The 27,230-nt window shown below is 39.6% G+C and overlaps 4 protein-coding genes across 6 annotated transcripts in view; 2 read left to right on the top strand and 2 right to left on the bottom strand.

The window, feature by feature from the left end:
• The window catches only part of tmem94 (transmembrane protein 94), a 339,697-nt gene that overhangs the window by 100,536 nt on the left and 211,931 nt on the right, over positions 1–27,230 (top strand). The gene's annotated exons all lie outside the window — the stretch shown is intronic.
• acbd4 (acyl-CoA binding domain containing 4) overlaps positions 1–27,230 on the bottom strand; it is a 62,949-nt gene that overhangs the window by 25,300 nt on the left and 10,419 nt on the right. The gene's annotated exons all lie outside the window — the stretch shown is intronic.
• cabcoco1 (ciliary associated calcium binding coiled-coil 1) lies at positions 1,314–25,229 on the bottom strand. 2 transcript variants are annotated; one of them, XM_046068020.1, is made up of 6 exons: positions 25,095–25,229; positions 24,889–24,977; positions 23,826–23,995; positions 23,001–23,145; positions 19,586–19,658; positions 18,931–19,496 (listed from the first exon to the last, which is right to left on the bottom strand). In XM_046068020.1, exons 1-6 carry the CDS (start codon positions 25,158–25,160, stop codon positions 19,416–19,418), a joined length of 624 nt encoding a protein of 207 aa, XP_045923976.1. In that variant the 5' UTR covers positions 25,161–25,229; the 3' UTR covers positions 18,931–19,415. The 2 variants fall into 2 exon arrangements, with proteins under 2 accessions (XP_045923977.1, XP_045923976.1); XM_046068021.1 differs by lacking the exons at positions 18,931–19,496; positions 19,586–19,658 and adding an exon at positions 1,314–2,387.
• Positions 9,351–18,469, top strand: LOC123982479 (zinc finger protein 761-like). 2 transcript variants are annotated; one of them, XM_046068014.1, is made up of 3 exons: positions 9,351–9,585; positions 11,977–12,310; positions 13,794–18,469. In XM_046068014.1, exons 2-3 carry the CDS (start codon positions 12,124–12,126, stop codon positions 15,095–15,097), a joined length of 1,491 nt encoding a protein of 496 aa, XP_045923970.1. In that variant the 5' UTR covers positions 9,351–9,585; positions 11,977–12,123; the 3' UTR covers positions 15,098–18,469. The 2 variants fall into 2 exon arrangements, with proteins under 2 accessions (XP_045923970.1, XP_045923971.1); XM_046068015.1 differs by lacking the exon at positions 9,351–9,585 and adding an exon at positions 10,374–10,426.

Raw genomic sequence — 27,230 nt, forward strand, 5'->3', positions numbered from 1 at the left:
TGGTAAACTGTCAATGGAGCATAAAGCTCAGTCCCTGCTGCAAAGTGAAGCATAAAGACAGCTTTAGTGTCATATACTATAAGTCCCATCCTGACATGCTAAATATCTATGGTAACAATTTGGAGAAATTTGGGGAACACAACAGAATAGCTTAATTAAATTAGTACATGTAATGTGAAAGGGGAGGCTCAAAGTTACAAACCTACAAAGAATTGTCACCCAACAACTTTGATGTAAAGGTCATTTTATTGTCCTTTGGTTCATTCTTTTGGTTTTATGGCCCAAAACTCGTTTTGGTTCACTCTTTATACTCTCATCAACCTTGTTTCCCAGGTCAAACCCACTGTACTGCCAAACAGTAGATAGTGCCTTGTGTCACTATTAAAACTGGGGAAACCTGAACTTCCTTTCAGAAGCAGTAGAGCTATACTTATACCCGCTAGCAGGCGGCAGTTGAGGTTTTGGTATTTTAGTGACTGGCACTGTAATCCCATTTTACAAGGGAGTTAGCCCAGTCGTAAATGTAAGACAGTCAACATAAGAGCAGATGAAGCCGATGTTCATTCAAGACTGTCTTTGTGTTATATTTACAGTAAAATAAAACTCTCTGGCACCTGAAACCACCATGTCTTCATTTTGAGTGTAACATTAGCAAATGTTAGAAAACAGCTGGTGAACATGATTGCTGCTAAACACCTTGATATGACCAAAACAGAGCTAAAAGAAAAGGTTACATTGAAATCACATTTGTGAAAATATATGATTCCAATGAATGCTAGCGGTGTTGAATGCTTCCTTGTCTCCTGACTGAAAGGCATAACTGTAGATATTATTTACCGTAGAAAATCAGAATAACCAATTAAAGCTTCAAGCAGCAATGAGCGGACTCTTGCAGCTGCCGCACATTGGGGTGTGTCTCTTCCGAGGCCATCGCTGGAGGTTGGTCAACACAGCTCTGAATTTCCATGAACAGTGGACGCTGCACAAAGGAGTCGAATCAAGTTGTTGATCTGGGTATTTGTCCAGCACGAGATTCAACCTTTCCCCTCCTCTCCCTCTACCTAGTTTGCATGTTATAACGCCTCTCTCGCCCTCTATGCTTTGTTTGTTTGTTTGTCTGAAGATGCGGTTCGGAATATTCAAGCATTTTGGACAGGTACGAATTGTAAAACAACAGAATTCAAGGCCATTCAAAGGAAACTCAAAATGTTTGCAAATTAACCCAGCAAAGGTCTTTAGATTGACTTAAATTTTAAGTTGATCTGATTAATTCTCTAGGGGGAGTACATTAAAGTACAAAAAATGACCATAAATACCTTTAAAAAGTGATTTAATTTCAAGATGGGTGACTTCTTGTTGGGTTTAGGATATGGCTTTGTGAAGGAGTGCATGGTTGCCATTCAGCTGCAGAAGGGAGAGGCGGGGGAGTTGAGCAGTGCCAGAGAGAGAGCATTTTCACAGCTGTTGTTTATTTACTAATTGTGCTCTCCTTTTAAATGCACTAGCATGCTGGACCTCAGATGCTCCCCAACCTACCTGACATACACGCCATCGAGAGAACAGCCGAAGTAGCTGTAGGACACAGGTAATATTGTTGCAGGGACTGTAGCGAGTTTGGTACGGGAAGAGAGAAGCGTGAGGCTGGTAGCCAGAAGCTGAATCGGTACCAGGTATGCTGGTGTTTGTGTGTGCAAGTGGCTAAATAAAATATTAGTGGTACAAGTTCCCCTGTGTCTGCGTCTGTGCTTGGGCTTCCATAGTAGCAACATACACCTGCTATGCTCCAAGAGGCTAGAAATGATACATCTGCTTCCACAATTTCATACATCTAGGTATAACGTATGGCGCGGGCTGCTTCATTGAAATCTTTGTTTTCTGAGCCCAATACAGAGGACAGGCTCCTTACTAAAGAAGATGACGGCTTCATGATACATCCATTCAACAGCCCCCCTTTCCCAATGCACTATTCCATCCACCCCATCATCATTGCTGCCAGGATGTACTCCATCAAGAAGAGACTCATTATCAGTCTCTCTTCCCTCCACGGCACCGCCACACCAAGTATCAATAGCCTCATCATCTCGCTTGCCATTAACCTCATCTGTCTTGCTGGCCACGGCGTCTAGTTGAGTAAAGCCGAATGTCTGGATTTCTGGAGCTTCTTTGGCATTTCTTGGAACGGTTTATATTTCTTTGTTGTCTGTGTAACATCTGGGTGTGAGAGCAGCCCCAAAACACTCCAATAGATCCTACTCATCAGCTTTCAAACTTCCATACGTCATTCATCTTTTGGATTTCGTCATACCCAAAGGCAGATCCTTCTACAGAGTTACTGTTGCTGCCTGCTGCATTTCTGTCTCACCATGATTATGACGTCTTGGACACACCTGTAAAATAGAGCTGAGATTCAATTCAATTTTCTTTATATAAATCACAACAACAGTTATCTCAAAGTGCTTATCATAGAAGAGCAGTTCTAGAGAATAATAAAGAGAAGCAGAAATATGATCTCTTTTCCTGGTTCCTGTCAGAACACGTTCCGCAGCATTCTGGCAGAGATGGGCACTGGAGTTAGAGACTCATACTCAAGTGCGACTTAAGTCGCACACACAGTGACTTGAGACTCGACTTGAGACTTGAGGTGTGGGACTCGTGAACAATGTTTATTTTTTAGAAAACGTCTGATGAGCGTGCCGTTATTCCCTCCCTTCGTTACCTATAACCTGACTACGTAACACGTAGCATCTGCTGTGCGCGGCCACATGTGAGAGACGACAACAAACAGTGGCAGCTGCTGAGCCATTTATCATAAACTTTGGCTTTAAAACTTAATACAATAAGACCCAAACAAGAAGCGCTGAACACAAATAGGTTAGTAACCTGTGGTGAGTAAACATGTTTAGCTCAGCTTTGGCCATCTAACGTTAGCTTGCTTCTTGCTTTATCTACGACCTAAGAGAGGTTAACTCCAACTGTCGTTCGTTATGAAAAGAAAAGAGGAATGAGCGTTTGTTTACTTGCCAAACTTGTGGTAGTCGATTAACGTAATCCTTTACGTCCCGCTGGCTGCCATCATGTTAATTATTACCGTTGGCTAGAAAGAGGTTACAGGGTTTTTTTGGTTTATTTTTTTTGTTTGTTTGTTTTTTACTCTTTATTGAACATGTTAAAAGACAACAACAAAAACTGAATAAAAATAAACAATTAACAAAAAAAGATCATCTGCAGATGGTCCAAATAACAGTCATGTTCAAAGGGGGTAGGAAGAAGTTAGAATAACTTTTCTTGTCCTATCCCCACTTCACTGATATGTTTTAACTACTTAAACTATGTAACTTACATAAACTTAACTAAATAAAGATCAAAAAAGAAAATCACTGTTCCAGCTCATATCCATCAAGGATTCTTTTTTTAAATATAAATTTCAATTGCAATAAGTTTTTACATAATTTTATTGTTTATTGTTGATCATGTAACTTCACAGTTTTATTTTGTTAACTTTACACTGATTTGACAATCAACAGGGTTTGTTGACTTACAGTAATTTATAATATAATTGTAGACTCATTGTACATTAGGCTGCATGGTTGTGCTCTGTAAGTTAAAAACAGGTTACAGGTTTCGTCACAGTTTTATTTAGTTAGCGTTACACTGGGTTTAAGAGTCTGGGAAGTGGTTTGACTTACAGTATTTAATAAGCTGTCATTAATTGCATTGCACATTACATGTTTGTGCTCTGTAACTGAAAACAGGTTACAGTTACAGAATTCCTTATAGCTATGCAGTTTTATAAGCAGCCTGGTGATACAACAGCAGGTGATACAACATTCGTAATAACCATGAGAGACTTGAGACTTGACTTGGACTCTAGCTCAAAGACTTGAGACTTGACTTGGACTCTAGCTCAAAGACTTGTGATCATCTCTGCATTCTGGATCAGCTAAAGTCTTAATTGACTTTTTCGAGCAGCCTGATAATAAGGAATTGCAGTAATCCAGCATCGACTAGTTTTTCTGCATAATTTTTAGACAAGATGTTCCGATTTTTGCAATATTACATGAAAAAAGGTGGTCCTTGAAATTTGCTTAATGTGAGATTTAAACGACATTCCCTGATTAAAGATAACAAGATTCCTCAAGGTGGTGCTGAAGGCCAGGGCGATGCCATCCAGAGTAACTATATCTTTAGATAACATATCTCAGAGGTTCTTGGGCCCCGGTACAATAACTTTAGTTTTATCAGAGTTTAACATTAGAAAATTACAGGTCATCCAGGTTTTAACATCCTGAAGGCACATTTGAGTTTAGCTAATTAACTAGTTTCATCTGGCTTGATCAAGAAATATAACTGTGTCATCTGTATAACAATGAAGGTTTATGGAGTGTTTCCTGATAATGTTGCCTAAAGGAAGCATATATAGTGAACAGGATTGGTCTGAGCACAGATCCTTGTAGAACTCCGTGACTAACTTTGGCGTGCATCAAGGATTCATCGTTAACATGTACAGACTGAGATCGATCTGATAAATAGGACTTTAACCAGCTTAGAGCGGTTCCTTTAATGCCAATGAAATGTTCCAGTCTCTGTAATTGGATTATGGAGATGTGGCATGATTGCTTTCCCTCTTGGTATGCAACTCCTTTTTCTATTCTAACACCACATAAATTAGCCAGAAGACATTGAACTGTACTCCACAGCGCACTCCACTGGATTTGGCAGTTACTACTGTAGCAGATGGTTTACTTCAGAGTGACTGCTGGAACTGCGCTTACTCTTTCCTTCCTCCTTCCTGGTGTGGTTGTTCATACAACAATACTATTTGGGATGGAGCAGTTTCAAAACCTTCCATACCACACTCAGCCTGCCATATCCTTCTGTTGACGTTGTACTTCTTCAAATATCAAACTTTTAATTTACTGTAGAAAATATACCATTATACTGATAAATGTAGACCATTCTTGTATTCTCTAATCACTGTAATCTCTAATCATAAAAACTGTACTTGGTAAAGACTGTTTTATTTTACAGTTAAAACACTATTACCATAAACAAAAACACAGTACTGCTTGGAAATTACGGTTTTTATTTTACAGTTACAACACTACTGTAACCAAAAATACAGTACACAGTACTTTCTCTGTTTTATTTTGTAAATACAAACACCATGCAATATTGCAATTTCTTCTACAGTAAGCTGCTAGCCAATTGCTGCCAGTTAATTATTTAACATTTGCCGATGTATGATGTCACTGATGATGTATATTCCTCAAGATTGATTGATTGATTCATGGGTGAAGTCATCTCTGAACATATTCTGGTCTGTGCACTCAAAACAGTATCAAAACATATCATAAAGGTGCTATAGCTTCCTCTGTCCACACTTGGACTGTTTTGTTTCTGATGGTTTTACCCTTTTTATCAGCTGGTAGTAAGTAGGCAGTAGAAGCAGGAAAAGATGGTCTGATTGACAAAAGCAGGAGTGGAGGGTGTTTTTGTAGCTGCCACTTATATCCGTATCAACATTGCACAGTGTGCAATGACTTTACGATAAGTTGTAATAAACTGGTATTATCCTTTAAGAGGTCTTTTTGGGTTGTGTTTTGGCCCTTTTCCATTTGACTGTTCCAGAAACTCCTGACTCTAGAAAATTCCCAGGAACTGTTAGCTTACACATTTTACCATGTGGGATGGAACGATCAGCAAACAGCATTTAGACCACAGAAAGACATAATTTTACAACAAAATCTTCTGCCACCACAAATGCATCAGAATGTGAAACCTGATCAAAGTTGTATTATTGTAGTAGAGCAGGATTGATCAGTTATATAATAACTAAGTAATCAATCAGACTATAATATGTCAAATTTAGACCAGGTTAATACTGACTGGACTAGATCTGGTTATTGACAGTTCCATGTTCTGGATGTCTATTCGATGCATCACTGCAACAAAAGAAAAGCAACTGACAGAAAAAACCCATTGACATGTTACCCATTCTGTTATTTAATAGAAACACACATGAGAAACACAGTAAGGCACACATGTACACAGAGTCATTCTATCCTTGAGGAATGAGGAAAAGGACATCCTGTGGTGCTTCCCCTTAGCTGTATGGCTGGAAACTCCCTACTCACAACAACAAAAATGGGCAGGCTGGCCTGCCACAATACCCAACTATTCTCCACTTCACAAATAACTCTTATGACTCCTGTTTGCACAGTAGTTTAGTGCTGACCAAGAAACATTCACCAAATTTATGACCTTTCTACTGGTTATTTTCCTGCTGATTTATTACCAACTACTGCTACTGGACACTATAACCCTGAGCACATCATTAACCTTTGGCATTCCTCAGTTTGATTGAGGGATATTATATAGAAAACACTTGTTTTTTTATAAGTGAATTGTTATGTGAAACAGATTAATCTCAGATGCTCGAGATGGGGGTGTGAAAATGTAGCCCAGGACAAAAACTATTAAAGATGAATGGCGACATCTGGTGTACAGTACAGGTACATTTGAATGTGTCTAGATTCCATGACCCTACAGTCAACAAATGATCATAGAATAAACTTTTGACATTTGCAGCCAACGGTCTACATTACGTCTTATGCTCATACATAAAATATTTATTAAATATTTATAAAATATATTAAATGACAAGAGATGATAAGAGATGATGGTGTCTGTATCTTGTAGTTAAACAATACATTTTTTCAGATGGGGGGTTTTATACTCTCAAGTATGTCATGGCTATTTAAACCTTGAAATTAAATAAATTAAATTAAAATACAATTAATTTAGGAAGCTTCACAATCTTGGATGTCTGTAAATAAGATAAGTGATTCGATACACACTGAGGCAATGGTACCCAACCTTTTGACATACCCTTATCCTTTACCAACACCATCATGTTCCAAATGTGTTCATTTGAATTGATTTAAAATTGGATGCTATTTTGCATTATTAACCATATTTTTATATACAATTGTAAACGTTTTGTTACAAAAACATTTTATATAGTCAAACTGTCAATGTTAGGTTGGTTTGGTAAAATTTGTCTAAAAAAACATTTATCCACCACTTTTAGCTATTAACTGTTATTATTGTAACAGTTAATAGCATTATTAATCCATTCATTTAACCCTCGATTTCAACCATGTATCCATTACTTTTAGATAACTATTGCAATTCTTTATCACTTTGTCACTTTTGGCTATTTACTTTAAACATTTATCAATTACTTTAAGCTATTTCACCATTTAACTATCCAGTATTTTCCACTAGGCTACCTTTTTCACCAGAGATGGTTTCTTGTAGCTAGTTTCCAGCTTAACATTGCCATCTATTAATTTGATCATAAGAGACGTGTATGGTGATCAGACCGTTTCAACATGGCCCAATGGTCCTTCATTTAAAGACAGCAGAGCTATGTAAAGCATTCAAACCTACAGGAAATATTTTGGAAACCAAATAAGTGAAAACCACAACATTCAAACTTCAAACATAAACTCCTTGACCTCAGATGAAAGTGTGTTGCTCTACATCATGTAAAGTAAACATTTTACAGTAGATTACGTACGGCAGATTCCCGTCATGCTGTTTGGTTTTAAGGTTGGTGTGTTTCAATTTGAAATGGTCTGTCTTTGGTGTCCTTTGCTTGCTTTGTTTCCTGTCTGTGTCTTCCTGCTGATTACCTAATGTGTTTCACCCTGCCTGCTTGTGTCTATGTGAGGATGTATTATCTGGTTCTTCCACTTTATGTTATGATATATATCAGGAGGAAATCGATAATCTTGCTGAGTGGTGCACAGAGAACAAACTGCTACTCAATGTCAGCAAACCAAGGAGATGATTGTTGATTTTATGGAAAAGGAGACAAAGACATATACTCACACTCCTGTCTACATCAGAGGAGCTGAGGTGGAGCAGGTGAACAGTTCCCGGGAATCAGAATGACAGAGAGCCTGATATGGTCCACTCACACCTCCATAATGGTGAAGAAAGCTCAGAAACAGCTGTTTTTTCTTTAGAAAACAGCAAAAGAAGGCAAAATTCCTGTGCAAATGACCTTTTACAGAGGAGCAATAGAAAGCTTCCTGAGTGGAAACATCACCAACTGGCATGGGATGTGCACGGCCCAGGACAGGAGGGCTCTGCGGGTGAGGATTAAACCGCTCAGAAGATCATTGTTACCCATCTACCGAGCATTAGTGATATCGGTGAGTTGAGCACCCAGCCCAGCCACAGCCTGTTCACCCTGCTGCCATCTGCCACTTGCGCTCTACCGCCTTTCCACTCAAAGTACTTTTACACATTCATACACTAAGGTGCATCCGTATTTTTATATTTATATTATATCTATATTTCTAGTCTTTTCGACCTCTCAAAGCTCTTTTACACTACATCTGCCATTCACCATTCACACACATCATACACTGAGCCTAAGTGCTCCAACAGAAACTAACATTCACACACATCACACACTGGTGGAACAGCCACCAGGAGCAATTCGAGGTTCAGTATCTTGCCCAAGGACACTTCAAGGAGGCGGGGATTGAACCGCCTAACGGGCAACGCGCTCTATCCCCTGAGCCAGTGCCATCAGAAACAGAAATACACATTTACACAATCATTGGGAACACTTTGGGGTTCAGCATCTTGCCCAGGGATTGACTCACTGACCTTCTGACAAGTGGATGGCCACCCCACCACGTGAGCCACAGGCGCCCCCAAGAGCCATGAGATCCAGAAGCATCTGCTGTCACTGACCAGACTGCAGAGCAGCCTTCCCCCCCAAGCTCTGAGACGCTTAAATTCAAATTTATCCTCAGCACTGTTCCATGCAATATAATTTTCTGTTTCCCATTTTATAACTTTTGTATACATTGTCTGCTTTGTAGCAGAAATGAACTACAAATATGGTGTAATACACTGTTGTAATATGATGATTAAATTTGCCTTGTAGCCTACCTTGTACCTAGCTTTGTGTTTTTACAGGAAACACATACATACGTGGAAGCAAATAGCATTCTGCATTCTGTTTCATGGGAATTCAGGAAGCTGGAGTGGAAGAACTGAATCTAAAGAATGTATTTGTGCCATTGGGTTAGGCAAATTATTCCATTTATTTGAAAGAACCTGGAAAAACTAAAAGAATTTAGTGTTCAGAGAATTTATTATTATTATTATTATTGTTGTTGTTATGTTTTGTTTGTTTGGTTAAGGAAATAAATCATTCTGGTTCACACTCTAAAATATGGGTGGCAGTAATGCACCTTAACGCTGGTTGCCACCCGCCATAAGACGGAAAGAAGAAGACGACGAAGAAGAAGAAGTTGACCCCGGACACTAAATAAACAACGTAAAGCTAGTTTGCTCTGGAGCTTCCGATTCTTGGCAAGCACCCTGCGCTCAGTGAGCCAGTAATAGCAGTCCGCAGCTTGTGTTCTGAAGTCACCAATTTCGTTACCAGTTTGTGTTTCTCACAAGCTCTTATTTGTATGAACTGGTAGCCCAGCCAGCTACTCAGCTGAAGCTAACTGCTAATGCAACAGTGACTGAAAGAGAGGAACTGTTAGCAGGGTAAGCATTTGTCTTTTATGTCATTATTTTGATAAGACGATTGTACGTTAACAGCCCAGTGTTTGTTCAGGTCATGTTACGTTATCTGTTTGGGGTAACGTTAGCTAAATTATATCTGACATGTAACGTTAGCTATAGAGATGGTGTTAACGGCCAAAAACGTCAAACTTCATTAAAAGTTCCTGCGCTTTATTGATTTATTTGCTACCAATAAACGAACATTAAGAGTAACGTTACTGGTTAAAGCGGTATGCGCTTAATACAGTGCACCAAGAACTACAAGTGTTGGAATAAAGACATTTCTAACGTGTTAAAACAATATGTATATGCATGTATTTAGTATTTTATTAAACAAGCATTTTCCACAACCTGAAAACCTTGAGAATTTCTCACCAGTAATGTTAAATCTTAATTTACAGTGGATTTAGTTATTGTCTTTTGACCTGTGTATGTATGAAGGTATTTTTGTGTCTTTTTAATGCAAGCATGTTTTGAGAGCATATTTATCGCACTGCAATCAAAAATTAAGTTTGGAATTAAAAATAAACAGGCCTTTTTTTGTGTCACAAAAAGTTTTCATTGCTAATTTGTCCTTATTGATTGCAAATTTAAAAGTTTTCCTTGCAAGTTAAATAGTTTTGCAAGTTAAATAGTTTTCCTTGCAATTCAGAACGTTTTGCAAGTTAAATAGTTTTGCGAGTCAAAAAAGGTCTAAATAAGAGATTCTATTGATGGTTTGACTGACCAATCATGGGTTTGCATCGAACACATGGCCACGCCTACAATCCCCTCGCTCCGACGATTCTGTCCACTTTCAGTCTATGGTACAGGCTAGATGGAGGTAAGTTGATGTGTCGCTCATTTCAATAGAAATGCTTTTTAAATGTAGTATGGCATGATTTAATGATCATTTATAATCATTTATATTTACTGTTGGCAAGGTCACAGAGTCTATCACTGTCTCCTTTTTTAGAATGACATGTATAACAGTTAGCTAACGTTAGCCGTCTTGGCATGAAGCTTGACTGGCAGTGCATTTGTGCACTCAGACATGACGAGCTAAGTTAAGTTATTCATGTACTATTTTACACCCATAGTTGCAGTGTGGATCATTGGTGACAGCTATGTCCAGCATGGTGGCCAGAGAGCTTAATAAGACACACAAATACCTTCATATATGAAAACCTGTCAGTCTTTTTGGGAGTGATAGCAGGTTCTCTCTGCTAACGTTAATGGAATACTCATTTTCATTAATACCTTAAACAGTACTAGTCTGAGACTTCGACCTGAGTCAAATCATGGTGTTAAGTTTGTAATCTAATAAAAGCAGCAGGAATTTTAGACTCAAAAATAACTGAGTCAGCTTCATCACAGCTTCATATTTTGCATACATACATCTAATAATATACATTCAGATCAATTTGTAGTCATGCAAGGGCAACACATCATTCTAGAATTTTTACCAATATCCCACTTGTTTTTTGCAACTTGTTGCCGAATGGCAGACAAACACAATGAAAAATGCAGCACAACAAACTGCAAAATGTGTGTTGTTGTTTTTTTTAGGGCCACCACTAACTGCAATTGTTAGAAAAAGTGAAATATGCCCATATCAGTTGCCCAGAGCCCAAATAGCTTGTTTCACCTGAGTGTTTGTCCTAAACATCTTAAAAAAGATCCTCCCTCACTATCATAGAACAAAACCAGCAAAAAATAACACTTGAGAAGATGGAACCAGGTAGCCTAAATATGAACATTTTTGCATGATTATCAAAATCAACTAATCAGTCAACAAATCATTTTAGTGTGTAAAAAAAAAAAAAAAAAAAAAAAAAAAAAAATCATCTTCCTAATATGCATTGTTTGACGGCCTAGCACTATTTAAAACATGTTTTAAGATACAGAAGCTCCTTTTCCTCATGGTAATCAGGAAAAAATAGGAAGAACCCTCATCAAGCTATACAATATGTATTTTTATAGGCATTAAATCTTTCCAAACTTAAATTCTATCTCGCTGTGCGTTTATCAGTTCCTCTACTTTATACTAATATACGCTTTTTGTACATATTTCCATTCTTAAATGAATTATTTCCCAAATTTTCGTTAGCAGTGCTGCCTGACCTGTGCATACACACTGCAGCTGCATTTTTCTTCTTTGAGATGATCAAAAAGATCCAGAATCTTTCATACTGCTGCTTCTTCCGTCTCAAGTGGACCTCATTTTAAATGATCACTATATCAAAGGCACTTGTGAAAGCTTTATTCATTTATTCTTATACACGTGTTGCCCTCAGATTTGAATCATCTTTCATTCATCTGAATAAACCACAATATTACTGTTAAATGTCTTCTCCTGATTCTTGCCAGTAGAACATTATGTTGTGTTTGCAGACATGTTCAGAGCAAGGTGGGATCTGAGGACACAGAAAGTTGAGGTGTAGCTGTGGAGCGATCAGGGGTGACAAAGGGACTCGAGGGCTCATGTCTACTCCATAGACACACTCATCCTACGACTCTCGCTGTGGAGAACACCTCAGCATGGTGAAGACAGCAAAGATGGAGCTGCTGAGAGCACTGGTCAGTGAGTGCTTGTCTGCAGCCGCCGAGGAGATCTTCAAGATTGTACAAAGAACCCTTTTAGACTATGAAGAGGAAATTTCCTGTTCAAAGTGGGTGGTGGACAGCCACCGCAGACTGCTGGATGTTGCCAAGTCACATAGTGAAGGTCAGTTCTTCAGAAGTTTGCTTCTATAAAGGAAATCATGTCTAGGTTGTCTGTCATCCAAGTCACAGTGTATGACCATATTAATAAAGGAATGTTGAGTGCCAGTGGGGGGTGAACCTAAGCCAGTTTATTAATTTATTACCCTCACAAACCAGTATCCCATGATCCGGACTTCATCAAGGACTCTGGCTAAAAGACTGCAGATAAATGACTTTGCCATGCAGAATATGCAAGATAAATGAAGTAATTTATGGTTGATTAACCATATTAAGAGAATGTTAAGTTCAACTTCTTTATATGAAGGAATGAAGTGACATCATTCAATGATGCTTCAGCAGTGAAGCTGAAAAAACCCCAAACCTATTATAACAAGTGTAACGAAGTTTGAAGGCACATCTGCATGTGCCGCTGTTGCTATGAGAGAAAAGCTAAATAGAATTAATCCCACTCCAGAATAGCTCTGATCAACGCCTGCATTTCTAATTCGACAAACCAGATATTTCCTGTATCCTGCACACCTACTCCAGAATCGCCATGTAGGACCAAAAGTGCCCAAAAATGTCTGCGCTGTTGGGATCCCCGCGCGAGAAGGAGAGAAACATATGATGCCTTGAATCTCCCTTCAATATAGGCCTCATCATGATACAGCATCAAAGTATTTCACTAATTCTTCCCAGGAACCTCTCAGTAGCTGAAAGGTGCATTATTAACAGGATTTCACTGATTAATGTGAAGGTTCCTCCACTGTCTCCTGTTTCCATAATTTAAAACATCTAACCATCATCCACTGCTTTACCTGGTGCACACTGCTATTCAGTCATTAATTGTTTGGGCTGCATTCAAAATTTAATTCAGGCCTTTATTAGTCATTCATTGCATTTGTTCACATTCATAATTATTTATGGTTAAATTTGTTTATTCATTTGTTGTTTAGTTATTAGTCATGTGTGTAGTTAGTTTTCTGTGTGTCTAGTTTATAGTTTAATCAATGAAATATAATGTGAAATATATGGTCACCTACTCAAGGACTCTATCCTCCAGCAGATCGAGACAAAATTAATGAATTGGCTATCAAGTTTCCCTTTTCCAACAGCGGTGCTCCCTAGGTAGTGCTCACGTTAAGTGAGTTAAATTATTTAATGTGAACACTGATTTCTTCTGATGGCCAGAAGTGAGTATGAATACACAACTTCCTCTTATCAAAATATTAGTCATTTGCTATAATCACTTTAATTTCAAATGAACTGCTAAAGGGCTAAGCCCCAGAGCTTGTGATTGATAGAAACACTCCTGGCACACACCAGATACAATGTACAGACAGACGGAAACACTTCTGGGAGGTGAATGTGTTATATGCCGTCAGTGTGTGTTGCAGTTTAAATTTCACAAAGCAGCCCTTAAAATTAAATAGATACAATCTAACTTTTGAATGTTTGGAATCAATTTATAGACTATATAAATATTTTCCTCTCCTTTGCTTCAGACTCTGTCCAGATTTCTGCCACAGATGTGAAGTTGCAGTCTGGTCAGCAGCAGCCAGCTGCCAGTGTGAACGTCCGTGTGTGCTGGGAGGAACCAGAACACACCAGTTCAGAGCCAACAGAAGCCTATCCCAAGATAAACAACGCTCATCCTGACTCCTCTCCTGATCAAAGGGATGAGCAGATACTGATTGATATTGAAGATGGTGATGTGAAGCAGGAGTGTGACCTGAACAAGCCTTTGAAAATCCTCCAGGTGAAGAAACCATTCAAATGTCCTGTTTGCTTAAGCGATTTTTCCTCCAAAAAGACGATGGTACGACACCTCAAAAGGCATCCGGAAGACAAATCATCATCGTACCAGTGTCAGTTCTGTGACCGCTACTTCTGCCAAAAGTCTGAATTCATCATTCACACCAGGACACACAAAGGTGCCAAACCATACAAGTGCCAAGACTGTGACCGAAGCTTTGACCAGACAGACAGTCTGCTTATTCACAGACAAAAACACACTGAGGAGAAACCATATCAGTGTTTTAGTGAAAAGATGGATGCAGACACTCCCCTCAAATCAATGACACCTGCCAGTAAGATTGAAGAAGTGCTGGATTCCAGACAGGATGAATCAGGCATTAAGACATTTCCACTTACTATCACTCCCTATGATAAAAATGAGTTTGATCAGGAGTCTCTGCAGCCCTTGTGTCTTTACCAAATCCAGTCTGTTGCTGATATAGATAAAGACTCTGCATCTGCAGTTCTAGTTGATTACATCAAAACTGACCCAGCTGGAACTGACGGTGGAGTATCAGACAGCACCACAGATGATCAACAGCTCCTTTCAGTGAACCCATGTGAACAGTGTGAAGGTGAGACAGACCCCAATCATCTCAACATAAAAAATATCCTGCCAAGAAGACCTTCAGGGAAGTCTGCGGACCTCATTGTTCAGTTTGAAGCAGGAACGTCACAGAAACCCTACAAGTGTCCTTGTTGCACAAAATCTTTCTCCTTGACTAAGACTTTAATAAGACACTTAAAGATCCACACAGAGGACAAACCGTATCAGTGCCAGTTTTGTGGAAGAAACTTCTGTCAGAAGTCAGACCTGATCAATCATACAAGGATACACACAGGAGAGAGACCTTATCGGTGCCAAGAGTGTCACAAATCCTTTGCACAGAAAGGCAACCTGGTGGTTCACATGAGGAAACATTCAGTAGAGAAACCGTATCATTGCCAAGAGTGCAGCTGTAGCTTTGATCAGAAATCATCTTTAAACTGTCACATGCAAAGCCACATGTAGATTGCAGCTTTGTCTGAAGACTGTTTAACACATTTGAGTACTTGTTTGGTTGTGAGTGAAATGTATCTGTAGCAAGTGAAGTGCTGAAAGCTTGAGTTGTTTGTCTGGTCAGACAGATCTCTTTGATCATAGGGTTGGGATTTAAAATCCATTTTATCAAACAATGTCACCATAAGGTTCATTTGTAGCTCTTCTGAAACTTTTTATTGTATCACACAATATTCTCAAGTAGCGTTCAGACAGAGTGTGTTTTTTGCAGTGAGAGGTGTCTTTTTCCAGTTTTCTATAAGCATTTTGTGCACTGTGTAGTGTGTAGCGTTTTTAGACGCTTGGAACTCTCGATGTCATGGGCGTATTTCCCCATTGTCCAATTGCATGACACTAGTGGAGAACAAACTACAGGTAGTTGTTAGATAAACAGTAGGCTGGGCCTATAGCAAAAATAAATGCTCAGCCACTCTGCTGGACCAACAGACTTATTTTAGTTGTTGGTCATTTTTGTGATGCTAGGTCCGACTATTGATCGCAGATTGTCAAACAGCCCCCCGACTCATCCTAAAATAACTCTGGGAATCCACTGACTCTGGCTACGGCACTTTAGGGGTTTGATGTGTCCATAGCCCGGTGTCAAAGTCCACTGGAAGCGTCTCAGCAGCGGAGTGTGCAGCCTGCTTCACGTTTTTGATTTGTCATTTTTGTGCTTCTACTACCTTCTTCACAGCTCTATGTGACCCTGTTTCATTCCGTCAACTTCAGGCTGCATTTCCCACAGGGAGCATTTCAGAATCAGAGCGTTTTGTCTGCCTGATTTTGCTGACATGTTTAGATTTTGTTAATTTGGTAATCAGTGTTTGAATTTTGTGCTTCTACTGTGATTATGTAGGCTACGTAGTTAAATGATTTCTTTTTGTGTCCGTTTTAACCGCAGGGTTTAAAGTTCTCCGGCACTGTGCTGGAATTCCGGCGCAATGCGTTTTTGTATTGGATAATATATAAATATTCTTGCATATTTTTTAACTGTGGCGTGTGTGTGTGTGTCCGCTAGTCTTCCTCTGCACAATTGGTGGCTCGGTATCGGTGTATACACGAAAGAAAGGGGACTGGCACTTCCTGCTACTTACCAGCAGGGTAATCTGAGTCTCTATGTCCCCGTCAGGTTTCAACACAAAGTTACGCTCTTGCCCCCTACCCTCCATCTTCATCATAAACCCCGAACACATTTCAGGCACGGAAAAATTTCTTGCTTTAATGTAACCGTGTTTATTGTTTTTTTTTAGTTCGGGAGTCTCCACAGGGTATTTTATTTTGAAAATTGACCGGATTCTCTCTGCCGTTCTGTGTCTAACTTCCTGCTTGGTATGAACTGCTATGTGCTGCTTGACGTGGCTTGCGGCAGAAATAGACGTGCTACCTATTCTATGAGGAGCGTAGTGGAGAGCCGCTTCTGGAACGCTTCTGGGATGTGCTGCGGCCACATCTGGTGGACTTACGAGCATTGACTATAATGGCCCCGGAAACCGCGGCACAGCCGTAATGCGCCGTAGCCGAAGTCAGTGGATTTTAGGGTTAAGCGTTGAACTGATCATCCAGATGAAGCTCCTGGGCCAGCTGTGGTAATCTTGATGAATTCAGCTGTGATTTCTCCTCTTTCTGAGGGTCCCATCAAATCACACCCACAGCAAGTGCCCCCTGCATATATTAATTTAAATATATATAATAAAAGCTGTAAAGTAAGAAAGACTATGTTGAGACTGGGGCTCTGTCAGGGCCATACCATCACTTCCAGGACTCCTTGTTATTCTTTACGCTGAAGATAGTTCTTAATGATTTTTGCTGTATGTTTGGGGTTGTTTTCATGCTACAGAATTCATTTGGGGCCAATCAGATGCCTCCCTAACGGTATAGTATTAGTAATTATAGTAATTATAATTATCTGCCTGTACTTCAAAGCATTGAGGAAACCATTAATTCTGCTGAAATCCCCAACTCCGTTTGCAGAAATGCAGCCCCAAACTTGAAAGGAACCTCCACCATGCTTCACTGTTGCCTTCAGACACTCATTCCTGTGCTGCTCTCCAGCCCTCCGGCAAACAACCTGCCTTCTGCTGCAGCCAAATATTTAAAATTTTGACTCATCAGTTCAGAGCACCTGCTGCCATTTTTCTGCACCCCAGTTCCGGCATTTCCGTGCTTAGATGAGCCTTGTTTCCATGTCGAAGGCTTTTTGGTCGCAAGTCTTCCATGAAGGCCACTTCTGACCAGACTTCTCTAGATAGTAGACTGTCTTCAGCAACCTCACGTTGTTAGCTGAGTTTGCTGTTCCTCACCCAGTTGTATTTAGGGGTGGGAGAAAAAATTGATTTCGCACAATGTGCGAGCGCGGTAACACTCAACGCTTGGCAGCGCCCCGTGTATCCTGTGTGTGTGATGCCGAGCGAATGAGAGAAAGAGAGCGGCAGAACATAACGGTGAATGTTAGCGGATGTTAGTATTCCACAGATTATTTCATCGATTCATTGTTTGAGAAGTAATTTTGCTTGGCGACGTTAGCTAAATTAGTAACAAAGTAATATGAATTAGCTCAGCTGCATGTCAGAACTAACTTATCTACTTGTTAAGGGTTGAGAATATCAGGTACAAGCTTAGACTAAACTGGTGTACAGCTCTGTCCTGTACAGACACTGTACATCCTGATAATTTCAGTTTTCAAATCCTAAAAAACTATGCATCGAGAATCATTTTATAATAGCATCGCAGCCCTCTGAATCGTAATCTAATCGTGAGGTGCCAAGAAATTCCCACCTGTAGTTGTATTCCTCCTACACAGTTGTTTCTGTTTCAGTTAATGATTGTGTTTCAACCTAAAATTTGTGATATGATTTAGATTTTCTTCTGTTCACTCACTTTGCATATTGTTGATTGATAAATATAATCTGTTAACATCTATTTTTGAAAGCATTCTTACTTTACAGCATTTAATTTTTTTTATAAAAAGGTACATCTCCGTTAATTTACTACACAGCAAAATAATGGTTGGGCTAATGATGATTTGGTGGTTCCCCGGTAATTAAAAAAAAGTGTTTCTCAACCTGCAAAACGCGCTCTGTCTGATCAGACCCTTAAACAGGTGGAGTCTATCCAGCATCAAATACATGTAGATTTTCTCTGTATCTTATCGGCACTGTATTTGTAACCAAAGCCAGCTCTACTTGTCATTGTGGTATTACATGTAAAGGATGATTCACAAGGTACCACTGTCACTGTCTACATTCTGTCCTTAATACCATGTCACAATTTTTTGGTGGACACAGTGCATTGAGCAAGGCACACTCTTGTTCCTTAAAGCTATTAAATTCTGTCTACGTTTTGTAATCATTTTATTTTGCAAAGATGTCTGAGAAATATCTGTTTCTACATAAAATATAAGACTGGCAGTGGAAAACCATGGCTCCGTCTCATAGCCCTTGTTCAGTCTATCTTAAATGCAGTGTATTCTAAGGAAGCCACTGTGTTGACAAGCTGGTGACACTGATGTTTAGGTGTGCACAGTGATGGCTGGGGCCTTTCTGTGTGTATTCCTGCTTAGTTCCACAATTCAAAGACATGCATACTAGGGTTAAGTTAATTGGCCCATAGATGTTACCATGAACAGTCATCTGTGTCTAGATGTCAGCCCCGTGATGTCCTAGTGTACCCCACTCCCTCTAAGGGTAAGCAGTTAGAATAGGTTTGTTTTCATATAATAATATAGGAAAAACCTTATATGATCTGGTTGCCACAACTGAGAATCATTCCGGTTACAGTCTTTTCATCTATCAGAAGGAAGGCACAAATCTTGTTGCATTGATTTTTAGTTGACATAAGCAATCAAATTCCAGGTTGAACTTAATGTGAAATACAAGATCCAGATAAGAATTATAAACAGAAAAGGGAAACTCAAATGAAACTCAAAATGGCAAATAGAAAAGCTTTTTCGGTCAATTTGACAATATTTTCCATTAGGTGCCATTACTACATAAGAATAAACTATCCTGCGTTATCTGACTAACTTTTCCAGCCAGGTATGCTCTGTTTATCTATCTTGTTTTGTTTTTTTCAAGTATCTGAGTAAACTAATTCTTGTTTGTTTTGTTTTCTTTCTGTAGTGAAAACAAGGAGCTTGTGCTTAAAAATAAATCTATTGTGTCAATAGTACAGAAACAAAGATGAAATATGGACTGCTTATATACTCTGATTCTACAGAAAGACAACAAAGGAATCACAAGTCACAGCCCACACTGATGCTGTCCATCATCACCTGTTTACCAGGCAGAGCTCTTTACTGGAAGTAGAGCTGAGTGGAAATGCTTTCCTCCAGTGGAGTGAGGGCATCCTGGCAGCTGAACATCTCAATCGTCCTCTGGAAAACGGCAATGTGTCACATATTGTTTAAATGTATAGACATGAACGCACAGACAGACGGACGGACGGACGTCACAAGCAGCTCACCTCTGTGCCTGTCAGTAGCTCCTCTCTGGGTGTGGTGAAGACAAACTCATAGAGTCTGTATTTTTGAAACAGACTGCAGCCGAGAGATAAACAGTTTCAGTTTAATCATTAAAAACCTCCAATACAGATTACAAAAGTACAGAGCTATTTTATATACACTATATATATTATATGTTGTAGGACACCCCTCTGAATTACTGAATTCAGGTGTTCCAATCACTTCCATGGGTACTGGCAGTGTTGGGCAGTAACACGCATGTTACTGTAATAATATTTCTTTTCCCAGTAACTAGTAGTGTATTGGATTACTTTTCCAAGTAATAAATACTAAACAAATAAATAATAAACCTGCTCAGCAGGTCAGCAGCACCAATCATATGTTGTTTAAGTCAGCTGTTAGCCAACAAGCTACAGCAAGAATGGAGAACGAGGGAAAGAGGTGTTCTTTCCACAGCAGTAAGTATCACCATTATTGTGTCACAGTCTAAGATGCAAAGAACATTGTCGTCCGTTGGAAACTTTGTGTGACCAGCGAGAAGCTTTCAACCACGAACAATTCTAAATCTGATTTATTGAAGCATCTGCTGAAGCAGCACAGCAACGTGAAACTGGCCGCTACTGCCATTTGGCATTCATGCTCCCAACTTTGTGGAAACAGTTTGGTGATGGCCCCTTCCTGTTCCAACATCACTGCGCACCAGTGCACAAAGCAAGGTCCATAAAGACATGGATGAGTGAGTTTGGTGTGGAGAACTTAACTGGCCTGCTCAGAGTCCTGACTCCAACCTGATAGAACACCTTTGGGATGAATTAGAGCAGAGACTATGAGCCAGGCCTTCTCGTCCAACATGCCTGACCTCACAAATGCGGTTCTAGAAGAATGGTCACAAATTCCCATGAACACACTCCTAAACCTTGTGGACAGCCTTCCCAAAAGAGTTGAAGCTGTTATAGCTGCAAAGGGTGGGATAACTCCATATTAAACCCTATGGATTAAGAATGGGATGTCATTAACCTTCATGTGCGTGTAAAGGCAGGCAACCCAAAACTTTTGGCCATATAGTGTATCTTAAATAACACAAGAATTTGTGTACCCCACATATAATATACAAATAAAGTAGTACTAATGAGTCCAACCAGACCAGCTAAAGCATTAAAATGGTGCTTACACTGTTTTCTGATGTTAGTTCAGTTCAGTGTGCTTGATTAGCATGAATGTTTCATTTACACAATGTTGCCAAAGCAGTTATAAAATCAAAAGACATAACAAGATTAATCCAATCCAAAACCATTCAATTCAGCAGTTATGACAAAAATAACAAATATAGATACAACGTAAACCAGTGGTTCTAAATCTTTTTAAGGACCCCTTAACTGACAGAAATTAGACCACGGAACCCAATTTGATTTGAAAGATTTTGTCCCAGGATCGACCATCTGATAGGATATTGGGTTTTAGATGTTTTATTACAGAAAATATATGAAACTCATTTAGTTAAAATAAATGATTCCCCTTTTTAGCTGGGGACCTCCTGGAACCCTCTCAAGGACCCCCGGACTCCACTTTGAGAGCCACTGATGTAAACTACAAATGAAAGTGAACAAGATTTAACCTGCCATGCAGTGAACGTTAAGTGCAACAGTTGGCTGAGTCACTCGCTGTCCCTCAGGTTGAGACACAGCAGGGACACATACTTGCCGGTAAGGTTTCCGTATTCCTTCTCCTAGGATTATTCTTAAAGAGGTGGTATTATGCTCATTTTCAGGTTCATAATCTTATTTAGGGGTTGTACCAGAACAGGTTTACATGGTTATATTTTTGTCATACTGCACATCGCTGCAGCTCCTCTTTTCACCCTGTGTTGAAGGCTTCGTTTTAGCTGTGGAGTGATACATCTTGTCTCTAAATGATCTTTGTTGGGAGTTGCACATGCGCAGATCCTAGTTAAGGACTACTAGCCAATCAGAAGCAGAGAAGGACGTGCCAATGAGAAGCCGGTAACACAGCTTGGGTTCAGCTGTACATGTTGCCGACCAGCTTAGCAACATGGACTGGAGCAAGAGTTTCAGAGTGGTGGGTTATTAATCTGTAACAAAAGTATCTTTCATCCATAAAGTTTTAACTGAGCTCTGTCTCTACATCACAGGAACAACTTTATGTCCACTGACTGCCTGGAGGGTAGTTAGTGTTTGGAAGGGAGAGGAGAGCTGTGTGCTGCAGCTCACTGTTTTTCCACCGGCCTTTTTGAGGGCGTGTCGGAGTAGCTGCTTGGCGAGCATTATATGAGGCGCATTTAGCTTTAGGGAAGCGACTGGACTACAAACGAGCTGTTTTCAGGCAGTTCAGAGCAGAGTTTTCTGTGGGAGATGGGAACTCCCTTTGGGCTGGACTTTGGGCTTTTTCACTTTGCAAACCTGTTACATGCACAAAAAAGATATATAACGCAATAAAGGAGAGGGGAGAGGCAAAAAGCAGAATACCACCTCTTTCATTTTAAAGTTATCTCCAAGGCTTCCATATGTATCACATTTCAGGAGAAAATGTGTCTCTGTTTCCACCTCACCTGTCGTACAGTGCTCACAAACTCTGTATTCTTTAGGTAACCAGGACTTTTTATAGCTTCCTTTTTCAATTGCCAGGGTCATTGAGTCTACTTGGTAAGGCTGCCTTTGCTTGATATCTCTGACAGCAGAGAGATATCCAGCCATTGGGGACTCTTTTAGGGACTCTTTTCCAGGTTCAGCTCTTGGGTTTTAAGAGCCTTGAATAGGACTGGAGTCTTGGGGACCTGATCTGAGGTGCATCAGAAAAGTTTAGTGCTCTTTTTTTTGGCATCTATTATCAGTGGAAACCACCCTAATTCTGCCCTACACGCATTTGTAAATGCTCCGTACTTGTATAGCGCCTTTCTAGTCTTTTCGACCACTCAAAGCGCTTTTACACTACATCATGCAGCATTTGCTGCCATCATACTCTTAAGTGATATTCTAGCTTTAAGAAGATTCTGGCACCTCTATATATAGTACTGTATCTCGTGTGTTGCAAGTAAGGCCCATGTGGGTTACATGTGGATCCCAAGCAAGCAGTAATTCTTAGGACCTGTTTTTGTGACCACTTACTATCACTAGCCCTACGTGCAGAACCAGGACCCATGTTTCATATGTGTTGTTAACTCTGGTAGGAATAAATTGGTTCTACACTACCGTAACAAACATGAGGCCAGCATAGAGCAAATAAATGGACACAATTTTATGGCATAACTCCAACTCATGCTGGGCCCACATGGACATGTTGGCTGGGATTTACAGTAGGTATGCATTTGTAACCTTTCAGGCGTCTCTGAACGGGTTGTACACAGAGCTTGAAAAAAAAAAATCCATATCTTGATTTTTTAACAGTGAATAGAAGTCTTACCTGTTTCTGATGTAACTTATGAGTGCCATGGCTTCTTCTTTGTCTAGAAGTGAAGTTGTGTCTTCCTCTGAAGACGAGCACTGGCAGGCAGCACCTAAGGCCTTCGCAAACTCCATCAAGTTCTCCACTAAAACCATCCGTTTCTCTGGAATATGACAATAAAGCACAAACTACTGCTGTCATTCTGATACATTTTTGAATTCACATTTTACTGCAATAATAGTTATATATTCACTTCAATTCACTTCCCGCCATGTACAATCTGCAGCAATTTGAGGCTGTAGTTAGTTGTGATTTTGTGCTGGACAGCCTTAAAATGGTGTGAATGAAATGCTACGGCCTTTTACAGCCACCAGATCTATACCCAGTTGAACATTTATGGAGATTTTGGACCAATATGTAAGTAAATGCTCTCCACCACCATCTCCATAATACCATAAGAGTCAGTATAACATAAACTTCTATCTTTAAACCTATTTAGTGATGTCTGTGACTGTCTGATGCCATATATCTGCTGTACTCATCTGATCCCTCTTGACCTAAATGATATTACTAGATTAAATAAAGAGGGTATATGTAAATGATCGAATATCTTGTGGAGGAATGGTGTTCATCCCTTCAATAGATTTCTATAGACTTGGCACGCTGTTCTGGAGGCTCGTGGTGGCCTGACTTTAATTTCTCACTCATCTGTAAATTTAGATCTCATACATGGGGTCAGCATATAGCAAATGGATGGACACAGTTCTATGCCAGCACATCACTAACCCTGCTGGGCTCACATGGACCTGGATTTACAGTAGTATTCATATGTAGATTTTTCACCTATTATGTTATCCAACAGCATGTGCAGTATAGCCATGAGGAAGGAGGTCTGTCGGGGGGTGAAGTTGGCCTCTTTTGCCCACCAGAAACCACAGACATAGAAATCCAGCAGTGCAGATTCCTTCATACACGTCTGATGGTTCCTGAAGCCCAGAATGTCCTTCATTTCCCTACAGACAACAGATCAGATCTGGATAAATACAATTTCAGTGCACTAATTATTGCAGTATTATGTCCACTGCTTGATTTTACTGGAGAGTTTACATTCTACAATAAAAACTTAGACACAGTGGGTATTTCAATGCTGATTCCAGTGGTTGTAGTCTCAACATGTTTAAGTTTGATCCTTTTTGCCCTCAACAATGATAAATAATGAAAGATGTCCACATTATTAATTCCTGGCACTATAGAGAACCATATGCTTTACCATCTGGCCTTCATGTTGAGAAATAGGAGTAGGCCTACTGTATATGTCAATAGTTAACTGAGTTAATAAAATGTGGAAAAATGTATATTTTTGAGAAACCAAAAAGGTCTCATGACATGACAAGGACTCCTTGACTTCTTTGTTCCTGTTCCTGGCTACATCCATGATAGTCAGCTTATGTAATGTTAACCTAGACATCTCAAAAACCAAAATATCTCAGTTTAAACCTTTAACTTGACCGGCAAATCATCAAAACCACGCTTAACATGGTAACCTACCTAGAACTAGCTTCTTCGGTTTCTCCACATTGGTTAAAAACAATCAAGGACAACTGATAATATAACGTTACAGCTGATAACAGTTAAACAACAAGAAGGGCTGTACGTTTCATAATTCATTCGTTCATAATTTATTCCACATTCAGTTACGAATATACTCGTATTATTCTGATATCACAACTTTAACAGTCATTCCTTGACACAGACCGTGACATTTTATGCGGTTAAACTCGCCCTCATTTAGTTCACTTTAGAGCAGTCACGTTTAGCGCATTTGTAACTAAGCTGGTTAAGTTAGCTGGTTGTGAGGCAGTGCTATGGGACCATAGTCTGTATGTAGGGGATTAAAGCTACTTACGACTGAACTTCATCCCCAGTTTTATTCAGCAGGTCTTGGATTTGTTGCTGTGTCATCGCTTCCCACTGGAGGAAGACAGCTTCCTCTTTCTAACGAGGAGAAAGAAGAAGAAAAATTCTAGTTATAATAAATAAATAAGCAAATAAACAAACACGTACCACGACAAACAGGGGTTTTACTGAGAATTGCAAATTATCAGTTACAACCTGAAGCTTGTTGTCCTTTACTTTTGGTAGCTCTTTCTTTTCACGACGTGTCGCTCCTCCGGACATGTTGACGCTCTAGTCGTTGCCATGGCAATACCATTAACCTACTCTTCTAGGGAGAAGCGTCCATCTGCAGCCCCGCGGGCTGCACGACACGCCCACTTCACTACAAGACACGCCCCCTGAGATAACCTCCTGGATTAACGTGTTTATTTCAACCCAAACCATGATGTTTTCCTGAACATAACCAAGTCGTTTTTGTGCCTAAACTATACAAACCAGTGGTTCTCTGCAACCACCTCAAGAGGTCCTTGAGGTGGTTGCAGCATCTCCAGCAAAAAGGGGGAATAATTTATTTTCACAATAGTTCCATCTATAACTAGTTTAATAACAGACAGTATGACTATTTTGGTCATGGGTTTCATACACTTTCTGTAATAAAATATCTCAAAATCAAAAATGGGGCCCCCATGGGGGTCCATGGTCTGATTTGTGTCAGTTTAAAGGACATTGATGTGAAAAGATTTGAGAACCACTGGTGCAAACGACAATTTAGAGGGCAAGTCATGTAGAGAATTTTTGAAACTATTGGCTATTTTTGCAAAAATCTACACACTAATCACAAGACCTTACACCAAGAAAAACAAAGCATTATACATCTCTTGCAACAGCAAACATTTCTTGCAAAACTCTTCAAACTCTTTTTAAAATGGTGTTTTTGCATCAATACAGTACAGAGAAATGTCTTTGAGTAAGCACATGAAGCTGCAACTACGCACTGATAGTAAAAATTAAAAACACTTACTGAGTGTAATGCAGTTATTTACAATGACCATATTTACAACTTGGGTCTCCTGCTCTGGGGTGAACAGTCGACCTATTCCACCAGATACTGGTTTTCTTGCAATTATGTGAAAACATTTGATTGGTTTTACATAATTCCCAAAACTGCCTTCAGTTGCCTTCAATGTCCTTCAAAATGACACACTGCATTCAAAAGGCCATGAACACATCCCAAAATGAAGCACTTGCATCAAATGACACTTTTTTCATATTAGTAAATTTTTCGATAGACTATTCAATTCAATTTCAGTTTTATTTATATAACGCCAAATCACAACAACAGTTATCTCTGAGCGCTTTTCATAAAGAGCAGGTCTAGACCGTACTCTGTGATATTTACAGAAACCCAACAGTTCCCACCTCGAGCAGAACCGTGGCTCAGCGTGGGCGGCCATCTGCCTCTGCCAGACTATGTACACACGCTGTTGTTCTAAATCTAAAGCTCTTTTGTCTTTCATAGGCTTATATGTACATTTCCATACAATGTCCAAGAGTGAAAGTAATCTGCTGAGAGGGGTTGAAAAGTACACTGTAAACACCAATGCAATGTTTAAACAGAAAATATTTACTTGGCAAAACATTACAGTTGTAACAGTAGCACAGTGTTGTATACAGTAATAATAATCCTTATTTGTAGAGCACTTTTCAAAAACAAGTTACAAAGTGCTTTAACAAGTGTAAAAGAATAATACAAAAAAAAAAAGATAAGAGCATGAAAATTTAATATAAAATTAGTAAAATACAATAAAATAAAAGGGATAAAATAAAGTCAAATAAGATCGGGAAAAGCTCTCCTATAAAAGTATGTTTTAAGAAGGGACTTAAAAGAGTTCACTGACTCAGCCGACCTGATTTCCTCGGGCAGGCTGTTCCAGAGCCTCGGGGCCCTGACAGCAAACGCTCTGTCCCCTTTAGTTTCAGTCGAGACTCTGGAACAGACAGCAGACCTCTGCCCGAGAATCTCAAGGTACGTGCTGGTGCGTATGGGACTAAAAGGTCAGAAATATAACAAGGCGAGAGGCCATGAAGAGCTTTAAAAGTGATCAATAGAATTTTAAAGTCAATTCTAAAACATACTGGGAGCCAGTGTAATGAAGCTAAAATAGGAGTAATGTGGTCATATTTCTTTGTTCTGGTTAAAAGCCTGGCAGCTGAGTTCTGGACAGTATGGAGTCGATCAATAGATTTTTGGGTTAAACAGGTGAAAAGGCTGTTGCAATAATCCAGGCGTGATGAGATGAAGGCGTGTAAAATGGTCTCGGTGTCCTTAAAAGTTAACATAGATCGAATTTT

This window comes from Micropterus dolomieu, linkage group LG14 (genome assembly GCF_021292245.1).
Source record: "Micropterus dolomieu isolate WLL.071019.BEF.003 ecotype Adirondacks linkage group LG14, ASM2129224v1, whole genome shotgun sequence".
In the NCBI taxonomy this organism is placed as follows: domain Eukaryota; kingdom Metazoa; phylum Chordata; class Actinopteri; order Centrarchiformes; family Centrarchidae; genus Micropterus; species Micropterus dolomieu.

What these genes read in the sequence shown, in the direction of transcription:
- cabcoco1 (XM_046068020.1), bottom strand. Translation starts at nt 25,160, where the DNA reads ATGTCCGGAGGAGCGACACGTCGTGAAAAGAAAGAGCTACCAAAAGTA. An exon ending in TAAAGGACAACAAGCTTCAG is followed by an intron (nt 24,978 to 25,094) that starts GTTGTAACTGAT and finishes TCTCCTCGTTAG; the next exon opens with AAAGAGGAAGCTGTCTTCCT. An exon ending in GCTGTTGGATAACATAATAG is followed by an intron (nt 23,146 to 23,825) that starts GTGAAAAATCTA and finishes GTCATATTCCAG; the next exon opens with AGAAACGGATGGTTTTAGTG.
- LOC123982479 (XM_046068014.1), top strand. Translation starts at nt 12,124, where the DNA reads ATGGTGAAGACAGCAAAGATGGAGCTGCTGAGAGCACTGGTCAGTGAG. An exon ending in TGCCAAGTCACATAGTGAAG is followed by an intron (nt 12,311 to 13,793) that starts GTCAGTTCTTCA and finishes CCTTTGCTTCAG; the next exon opens with ACTCTGTCCAGATTTCTGCC.